General features: G+C 40.4%; 1 protein-coding gene across 1 annotated transcript; it reads left to right on the forward strand.

The window, feature by feature from the left end:
- Nucleotides 1–2,566: 2,566 nt before the first annotated feature.
- On the forward strand, nucleotides 2,567–5,567 carry LOC123075196 (TBC1 domain family member 13). The gene is made up of 9 exons (XM_044497858.1): nucleotides 2,567–2,703; nucleotides 2,810–2,902; nucleotides 3,272–3,376; nucleotides 3,507–3,659; nucleotides 4,215–4,313; nucleotides 4,387–4,515; nucleotides 4,668–4,847; nucleotides 5,155–5,271; nucleotides 5,345–5,567. The coding sequence occupies exons 1-9, from the start codon at nucleotides 2,632–2,634 to the stop codon at nucleotides 5,492–5,494; spliced, it is 1,098 nt and encodes a 365-aa protein (XP_044353793.1). The 5' UTR covers nucleotides 2,567–2,631; the 3' UTR covers nucleotides 5,495–5,567.
- The last annotated feature ends 5,122 nt before the right edge of the window (nucleotides 5,568–10,689 follow it).

Genomic DNA, 10,689 nt, shown 5'->3' on the forward strand with positions numbered 1-10,689 from the left:
ATTTCAGATTTGATCTTCTTATTTGAGTTTTACCCTTGCATCATTGCTTGCGTGCTTATGTATGCTATTGTTTGTTTGCGATAGAATTCCCGGAGTGCGAAGCGTGCTACTACGAGTCTCTAGGATTTGCGGAAGTCAGCAAGGCAAGTAACACATTGATCATAATCTTTTCATACCCAGTTTTTATGCATTAGTTACACCCCTCAAACATTGCATGAGTAGGATCTCTTAACATGTGGGTTTGGGAAGTAGTTGATGAGGTAGAACCTATTGCCTTTTATTATCAAATCCTTGGGAGTTACTTCTACGTTATGCTTATATTGCCATGCTATGCTCGTAGACGTGGATTGGGTTTGAGTGTACTCCATGACAGATGTGAGATTGATAATTAATGGTTAACTTAAGGTGGCTACTTAAATACACATCTGGGTGGATTGGTTGCGGGCACCTGGAGAATCCAGTGTTGTCCTAGGATATCCCGGAGTACCCGTGTGATCATCCTATGGTTCGCCACCCAGGCTCAAAGGGATCATAAGATTATTCATGCTAGAAACTTCCGTGTGCAGCCACAAGCTATAATGGGCTCTAGCATAGTTGAGTATGATGCATGACCTCTTTCAGTGGTGGGCTAGCAGATGTAGGGGAAAGTAGGTGTAAGTGTCCACCAAGAGTAAAGAGTTAATGTTTCCGAAAGACTGTGTCTCGGTCATCCGTTTCTCAAACACCATGCAGTGCAAGAAATCCAACGGAGGAGATCGAGTCTTGTGGGGAAAAGTGCGCAAACCTCTGCAGAGTGTACAAACTAATCATGGTTAGCCGTGTCCCCGGTTATGGACATCTTGAGTATCTGGTACTTGAATTATTGATTTGATCTCATCACTCTAAATTAATTTGTTGGGTTTGTTAATTACTTTTAATTGGGATTGAATTGGAGGAACCTTCTCAATGTTTCAACCACCATGATAGTTAAATAAAATATATTCCTTTGTTGTAGGGAAAAATCGGCTTTTTGCAAAACAATATAACCATAGAGCCTCCACCAGCCTTATATGCATGTAGTGATAGCATTTATTCTGTTCGTTGCTCTATTGTGTTATATTGCCAGCATATTCTATGTGCTAACCCGTTTCGGGCTGCAACATATCATGTTGCAGACTTTTCAAACGAAGAGTAAGGTGCGCTAGGTCATTGTCGTGCACCCAGCTATGTCGTTGGAGTTGATGGACTCACTTTATCTTCCAAGCCTTCCGCTGTTATCTTAATTAGATGGCCTTAAGCCATATTTATTGTATTAAGTTTCTCTTGAGACTATCGATGTAATAATTGTGTGATTGCTATTCTGTTATAAATCCATTCGAGTACTGTGTGTGTCAGCATTACCGATCTAGGGATGACACTGAAGCACAGAGACTTGACCGTCTGAGGTCGGGTCGATACAATGAGCAATCTTTGGATAATTTCTTGAAAAACACTTTGGTCATCACATAAACTCCTTGAAACCAACACATGGAATCCAAGAAACGCCTATGGACAAATCTTCAAATATAACTCAAGGCAACCATTAGTCCATAGAGATTGTCATCAATTACCAAAACCAAACATGGGGGCACCGCATGTTCTTTCACAGTTTTTGAAAAGTATATGGGCGAGACGAGTTCCTTTTATAGTTTCCTTCTGTAGACAGGGAATCTGCTACAAAAGCCGAAAATAATTTGTCCTATATGTCGCGATGAATGTGGCGTTTATCATGGATATCCGGTAAGAATAAACAACGGAATGTCACATCTAGCTACTTTGAAAGTTCTTGCCCATAGTGAACGTTGTCATGAACACCCTATCTTCACGTAAATTGGGCATGTATCATTTGGTTTTCCACACCAATGAAGAACACTTGCTTGGGCTCTTTACCCCATAGAGTGTGAGTCGGAACAAAATCAACATGAAGCAACACAAATTTGGCATGGTGATCTCCGAGCATGAATGGGGAGAGATGAATTTTGAAGCCCACACTTTGACAAAAGCATCTCCCCACCGAGACGTGGAGCGTCATGTGGTTTATATCAACCCTTACATTATAATTATTGTGCATCCATAAATATTGTGATTAAATATATGTCTCCTAATTAAAAAAAGAAGATAAATCAAGTGGGCCCTCTAAGGAAAAGATATGCGAAGTGAGTTTGCGCCCCGACATGAACATGGTCTAGATCGATGTGGATGGGGCATGATTCAGTTTATCATGTGCCATGGTGCTAATGCTATTGGAGAGATCATGAATGGAAGTACTTAGGACTTTCTCATGATGTGAGTTAGTGATGACCTAACAAACCAATTTGTACCAGAGAGATATATGTGAAATTCATATTGAATTTAATCCTTCAAAATTTCTATGAAAAATCCATAAATGAAAGAGGCCCTAATGTTGACCATTGATCAAAAGCTCAGTGAAAGACATGCGGGTTCTAGTTATAGAGCCTGAAAAGTCGGTGCATAATCTGGGACGTCCATTTCGATGGTCCTAGCAAATCGACGGTTGCGGGCAGATCACATAATGTCCCAACGCGACCCAAACAGTTCCGAACCCACGGACCAGTGTCAGAGTGTGTACCCGTCTTGTGATATCCCAAATCCATGGCGAGCTCGCCGCGATCCCCGCAGCCGGCGGAGCTGGAGATCTCGCGGCAGTCCCGTATCCTCGCGGCGGTGAGCCTACCTTCTGCCTTCTCACCCCCTAGCTTTTGCTCCTTGGCCTCTGGCCCATCGTGTCGTCCTGATGCGTTGTTCTTGGGGCGGACGGTGAGCTCTGCAGCTGTCGAAGAAGGTGATAGATCTCGATGAGCTCCGGATGCTCGCTGCGCAGGGCGTCCCCGACGGCGCCGGCGTCCGGTCTACTGTGTGGAAGGTACCCGATTGGCAGGCTCGTCCTTCTGTTCTTTCGAGATTTGTTCTGTAGTCTCAAGCTGAAGATTTAGTATCTTGCCTTAATTTAGAAGTTCAGACAGACGACTGATTTACTGTATGCGCAGCTGATGTTTCTGGTCAATGTGCGTGCATGTGCTTAGTTTGTTTATTTTTCCTTTTGATGCCAATGTCAGATTAGAAATCCTCTGCCTTTTGTCCCCTTGTGTTCATCCACGTGCTACTGTTAACCTTTTTTTGATCAGTTGTCCCTATATGGTCAGTGTGAGGGGAAAGATGCAGTCAAAAAGTGTTGATTTTTGCCCTCTTCGGTCACAGACTCACTCCCACTGTACATGTGTTGGTTGCGCAGCTGCTACTGGGCTATCTGCCCAAGGATCGTGCACTGTGGGAGCAGGAGTTGGCAAAAAAGAGGTCACAATATGAAGCCTTCAAAGACGAATTCCTTCCCAACACTGTATGTCACTTCACGCTCAGATTAGACTGTTTTTTTGGCTTGATTCTACGAATTAATAGATTCACATCACATTTGTACCTAGTGTAGATCCTCACTAGGAGACAGAGATCCTGAATCCTAATTTTGCTAGGTAGGTGGAAGTAGCACGCCTGGGGGATCAGAAGGCCACAGTGACGGAAATGCAGAGCATGTTGAGAATGGGTTTCTTGACAGGTCGGAGATAGCCCAAGATGATCATCCTTTGAGCCTTGGGAAGACCAGCCAATGGAATCAGGTCGCTGAGGTATGCTCTAGTGCATTTGGATTTTATGATCTGGCTGCGTTGCACACGTTGTTTTGGCGTACTTAGAGATTCTGGACACATATTGCAGGTAGTGTTTCATTTTTTGGATATTGGTACTAGTCTGTGCTGCTCGCACTGGAGGTTGTGCTTCTGTTTTTGAGAGCTTCAAACAGGCATTAGCATCAATTTAGAGCATTTATGCTTTGACAAACATAAGGATCAAGTGCAAGAAATTTAAACCACTTATATCATTATATCTGCATTGTATTTATGCTCGTTTTTGTTTTATTTTCGTAAGAAGGACATCGATTGGCATGTTTTAAGAATTTAAATTGCAAAAAATCTGGTGAACCGTTTGAAGCAATTGTTGTCAAAATTAAAACATGTGGATTTACCTTTCAGTTTCGGAAGAATTAACCTTTTCTAGTGTATGTATATATGTGTGCTCTCAATGTTTGCGAATGCATATGGTGTCGAGTGCACGGGTGAGTCATTTCACCATTTCACATGACTCTAACATTGGTATTTTTTTCTTTGAATATATCTTTCATATAGCATTCGGAGATGATCGAGCAGGTTGACCGTGATGTAAAACGCACTCACCCTGACATACATTTCTTCTGTGGAGACTCTTCTTTTGCAAAGTCCAATCAGGTAAATCTCCAGTATCTAAGTGTAAACAGTGTTCTGCTAGGATACATGGCTGATCATTTGTTATTCTGACCAGGATTCTCTGAGAAATATATTAATTATCTTTGCCAAGCTGAATGCTGGGATAAGATACGTGCAAGGAATGAATGAAATTTTGGCGCCTCTCTTCTTTGTATTTCGGAATGATCCAGATTATAAAAATGCTGTATGGAGTAAGCGATTATTTTGACATATGTGTCATACCATTTGTTGTAGAGCAGACTGTTGACTGTTGGGACAGTTCTTATTTTGTATACTCATGAGTCATGACTTTGAGACTATCTATATCGTGATGCTGGTACCTGGAATCCTTTGCAGAACTTCGCCGAAGCCGATTCTTTCTTTTGCTTCGTGGAGTTACTTAGTGGGCTTAGAGACAACTTCTGCCAGAAGCTAGACAACAGTGCTGTCGGCATTCGAGGGACGCTCTCCAAACTATCACAACTGCTAAAGAAGTATGATGGAGAACTTCAGCACCACTTGGAAATAACTACGGAAGTAAGTCTTCACGTACTCCCTCTGTATCAAAATATAAGAAGTTTTTTGGTCAAATGGAGTACTAAACTGCAAGATCTTTAGTGCTGTGTGTAGGGTTGTCCTTTGACTTGCTACGCCAATTGCTATCGGTGACATTATGTATGCTTCATCTGAGCTGAACCTTCCACTGTTCTACATTTTTACAGTAGCTCTATTATAATGTTTGGATGTGTGGAACATTATGACAGTAGCACACTACTGATATGCCATGCTTATAGTAGTGAAGAAAGTGCCTGCAGTACAACTAACAGAAGCATGGTTGCTGCAGGTTAATCCCCAGTTCTATGCGTTCAGGTGGATAACACTGCTGTTAACCCAGGAATTCAACTTTGCCGATATTATTCATATATGGGACACTCTGTTAAGTGACCCAGATGGTCCTCAGGTAACAAACAAGCAACACACTATGGTTTGTTCTGCAAATGGTTCTTGGCAGATGCCTGAGGATGTGCCTGCAGGAAACCTTGCTGAGAATATGCTGCGCAATGCTGATCCTGGTCCGGAAACGGCTCCTTGCCGGCGATTTCAGCTCCAACCTGAAGCTTCTGCAGAGCTACCCTCCGACGAACATCGGCCACCTCCTCTACGTTGCAAACAAGTTGCAGTGAACATGTTTCTTCAGTGGAATCTGTAACCGTACTCGGCGCCGCAAAACTGAACTTCTGTTATTGCTTTTTATCATACATCCATCCAAGTTCATTAATAATATATGGATGGGCAATCCATATATGCTGGCCGGCCAAGCGTAGAACAGTTTGGAGAAGCTTCGCCGGTGCCCGAAAGGCTACACCTGCTCTTTCCACCTTCCCCTGGTTTCCGAAACAGTCTCCCTGATGGGCAATCCGCACCGGGCTAACGAAAGTGAGTGACAGACTGATGCCCGCGGTTACGATCGATATATTTTCTCAACGGCCCTGAATTGAAACGGAGCACGTCGTCCATGGCCGTGGCGGAGCAGGGTAGGGGCGTAGGGGAGGGAGAGGTCTATGCTCTGATGTCTACAGCAGCGACGGAGCGGGTGGCTGCGTCAGGCGCAGGGATTCGCGATCTCTGCAGCAGAATATATACAGACAGAAGAGATTACTACTTCGAGGGGACGTACCAGGGGTGCCGTGGGCGCAGGCTCCCTGTAGCTACGAGTGAGAGTAGTTACAGCAGCAGCTACTGCCGCGTGGAAATGAACGGAATTGGCCCTTATTCAAAACTTCAACATGAAATGATCCCAATCTAAAAATATTTCACAAAATTGACCCTTTGGCATGACGCCCTAGTCCAGGGAGCCATCCTACATGTTGCTACCATGACACCCCAGCAACAGGTGTCATGCAAAAAAGGATCATTTTAGAATTTTTTTCAGATTTGGGTTATTTTGTGTTGAAGTTTTACAAAGGGGCTAGTTTCGTCCATTTTCACTACTGCCGCTGGCTTTCGTGATCGATGCACTGCACGCGTCAATCCGGGCGTTATCCAACAGCCGATGGATGGAAACCACTGCGATTAAGTCAAGCAGATGGACGCATTTTCCTAGGCGAGGAAGAAAATACGTAGAGAAGGAACTTCAGCTCGCCAGAAACGAGCCAGGCCCAGTTTGGAACTGAAAAATCTCATGCCAGCGAAGCGAGATAGTCTCAGTACCGAGGATCCCGTCACCTTGCCCCAAATCCAAATCCATCCAACCGTATTCTGCACAGCTCGGCAAATTAGAGCGCACCTATGTCTCGCTTATAGCGAGACGTACGGCAACCTCGCCTGAAGGGAACCCCAGACTGGGCCGGCCCAGCACGCAAAGGCCAGGGCCTCCTTTTTTTCTCGTTTTTTCACGTTCTTTGCTTTTGCTTTTTGCTTTCTTTTTGTACTTTTGCTTATGCTTTAAAAAAATATAAATGTACATATTATTAAAAACACTGCATAAAGCATTCAAAAAATGTTAATCAAGAATTTGTAAAATGTAAAATGTGTATGTATACACAAAAACTATAATGTGTATGAAAAAGGTTTATCATGTATTCTTTTAAATTGATCAGGTATTTAAATTTTTTGATCAATCATTCTGAAAGTGTAAAATGTGTGTAGAAAATATGTTTTCATGTATGTGAAAAATGTATACAAAAACTATACAATGTGTGTGAAAAAAAGTTGATTATGTATTTGAAAAATGTTAATCATGCATTCTAAAAATGTTGACCATCTATTTAAAAAATGTTAATCAAGCATCTAAAAATTGTAAATGTGTAGAAAAAATATTTTTCATGTATATGAAACAATATACAACGTGTATGAAATAATTTGATTGTGTATTTAAGCAAATGCTAAATGTGTATAGAAAATGTTCCTAGTGGATAGAAGATGTAGATATCAAAAATATATGTTTGCAAAAAATGTAATCACGTATTAAAAAAGTATGCACAGTTTAGGAAAAAATATTATGATAAAAAATATCCAACGTGTATTTTGAAAAAGGTTGATAATGTATTAAAAAAGTGTTCATAGCATATTTTCAATAAAAATGTACAATGCGTATCAAAAAAGTGTTTCACGTGTACACTAAGCAATGCAAAAAAATAGGCATGAGTTGAAGAAAAATAAAAAAATGATGAAAACCAAGAAAGAGACCTAAAGAAAAGGAAGAAAATAGAGGGAAAACAAAAGAAACCTGAAGCATAACGAAGAAAAAACGAAAACCAGAAAAAAAAAACCCAGAGAAAACTAGTGCCAAAAGGACAGGAAAACAAGAAAAACCAGCTAAAAATGAAGAAAAAATAAACCAGTACAAATCGGGAATAAAAACAAGAAAAATGGTGAAAAAACCAAAAGAAAACCGTGGAGAAACAAAAAACCGGAAGAAAAACTAAAAAACTAATGAAAAAAAAGAACGAGCGAGTGCTAAGAACGGGCCGGCCCAGTACTGTACAACACACAAAAACTTCAAGCGAGATAAAAGGTACTCTTCTATAAGTGAGGTATAGGGTTTGCAGGCAAATTATGCTTCTGCAAAATTTTGTGAATCACTTCATCACCAAGGTGTCGCAGACCGTGCGCCAATCGAGCTAACTACCGAGATTCAAGGCCATGGGCCGTGGAATTTTTTTATGATATGTGCTATGGTGTAGTTCTGGTAGGATGGATGCATCATGGCATGATAAAGCCATGCCTTCTATATCATGCAATTTTTTCACAAAAAATTTATTGTTCTTGCTATTAATTTATTAATTAAGATATTAAGCTCCATAGATTCAAAGCCCCCAGGGCATCGGGGGCTATGGGCTCGCGGGGGGCTACCTGGAAGGGAGTGTGTCGTTGCTTGAGGGTTCTTGTTTATTTTTTACTTTTTACTTTTGTTATCTTTTCATTTCTAAATATATATTTTATTATTTTAATTCATGAACATTAATAAAATTTGTAAATATTTTTAAAATCCCAAATAGTTTTCAAATTGATAAAGATTTTAAAAACTATGAATGTTTTAAAAGTTCACAATCGCTTTATTGTCAATTTTAATTCAATTTTAATATTATTTTTGGGAATCCATGAATATTTTTAAGTTCTCAAAACTTTTCCAATTACATGGTTATTTAATTTGCAACATTTTTTTAATCCAAGATTCTTTTAAAATCCAAGAACATGTTTAAAATTATTGAATATTTTGAAATTTCATGAATATTTATTTATTTCTTAAATAGATCGTGAATATTTTTTGAAGTCCATCATTTGTAAAATTCTTTAACTTTTTTTAATATGCATCGTGTTTCGATTTTACAACAATTTAAAATTTTAATACTCTTTTAAAATCCTAGAACATGTTTTATTTAACAAAAATTTTCAAGTAAAAAAAGATAGCCGGCTATTTTATAAGATATTAGTGGAGCGAGCAGAAAAAGCGAGCAAGTGGAGGAAGGAGCTGAGCTGAGTGGGTGAGAGCTTCGTGGGCCGACTCATGTGAGTTCCACGATTTCAGCGTGGAACGATAGCTCCCAAGGAGCTGACACAGTGACCACCAACTAACACCCAAGATGAAATGTTTAAAGGCACCTTAACCACGCACCGAATAACTTCACTCTACTCTCCAAACAAATACCATCTCTAGCAGCTTTTCAACGTGATATACGAACTAAAAAACACCATCAGAACATACTTTAAGACCCAAGCTGAACACCCACAGATAAAACAAAAAAAACACAACCAAACGCATTCAATTGGGAGAGAAATAAGACTTAATCCCAGGAGGAAAGAATGGTGCGGCGAAGACGCGAAGTGCACGTCAGCCTCTAGTTGAGTACATGAGATGTGGTGGAGCTTGCTGGATATGGTAAATGTGTGAGCTTGTTGGATGATGGGTTTATGAAGGGTAATACTGGTATAAAGCCCTGCAAGTGTCGCTCTCAGTTCCGCTTCATCCACGCTATTGCAAACCCCAATATAGTCCCAAGAAGAAATGATGACTTCACTAGTATGTTTTCTGGCCACCATTCCTACACTGGCAGCACTAATGGCCTCCACAAAACTTGCATTAACATTGATCGTGATGAAATCTGAATCGGGGGGCTGCCAGGTTACACATTTTCCATCCACGTCATTGGTATTATTTACGCCATCCACCCTCTCCTTACCTTTGTTGGTAATCTCCATCTGTTGGAAATATTCCCTAGAGGAAATAATACTGTATTAATATATTTCCGTGTTTATAATTAAGAGTTTATATTCTATATTGTAACTGCTATTATCCTGGAATATATGATTCAGTGGAAAACTCATATGCACGTGTGGAACGATAAATGGTAAAATAAGATTCCCAATCTCACATTTAAGACTGGCTCAAGTGTTGTTTATGATCACGTTTTCCGGATCTTGAGATATCATTAAGTGTAACAATAGTCCTATTACAACATTGAGAGTATGACGTTAGAAGAACGATCATATTGAATCGACCCAAACTTGTTTGTTATACTTTGAGATGATACCGTCACAAGTCAATTATTATAACACGGAGTGTTAGCATGTGTTTTAGTTCCCTAGACCATGAGAGTATTTTAGTCACTTCATACCATACGATGAGCTTTGGGGTTGCTCAGACATCATCTGTAACACGGTGATCATGACGACAACATACAGGTTCATCAGAAAGTTTGCAAGGGACTTGATAGCTCGAGAGTGGAATTGTTTCCTCTGGCGATGGAGAGATATTCCAAGGGTGACGACGTCCATCATCGTCTGGCCAGACATATGTGACTACGTCACGGGGATGCCAGAAAATGCCAACGAGAAAGAAGAACAAAACCGACAACAAGGAGACCGCTATAGTGAGCATGGGTATGACTCAAGAGGATACCGACACATCTCACCTCGTGTTTTGTAAAGTATCATGAAGCAAATGGAACATCACATGGTAACCAAAAGTTCACTCGAATGCCATTTGTGTAATCATAGTGATCGATATTGACGTCCATGGTTTCGCCATCGGTCATTGAACGAGGGGTTTCGTTCATGTCTATGTTTTACCGAACCCATAGAGTCACAAGCTTAAGGTAAATACAACCTGCTGAATGTTAGTAGGGAAAGAGTATCGAGGATTTATTTGTTGAATTGTTTCATTAATATTTGAAATAATTTCGAGAGGAACCGGAAACGTTTCGGGGTCACTAGAAGGGTTTCGGAGTTTATCGGGTATTACCGATAAATTATATATAGGTGAAAAATGTTTTTCGATGTTGTTAAATTAACAAAAAAGGCTCTAGTAATTTTGAGGAGGCTTTTATATTTAATTTAATATCAATGGGCCTTAAAAGGCCAAGAGGTGGAGGGAGAA

Source organism: Triticum aestivum, chromosome 3D (genome assembly GCF_018294505.1).
Source record: "Triticum aestivum cultivar Chinese Spring chromosome 3D, IWGSC CS RefSeq v2.1, whole genome shotgun sequence".
In the NCBI taxonomy this organism is placed as follows: domain Eukaryota; kingdom Viridiplantae; phylum Streptophyta; class Magnoliopsida; order Poales; family Poaceae; genus Triticum; species Triticum aestivum.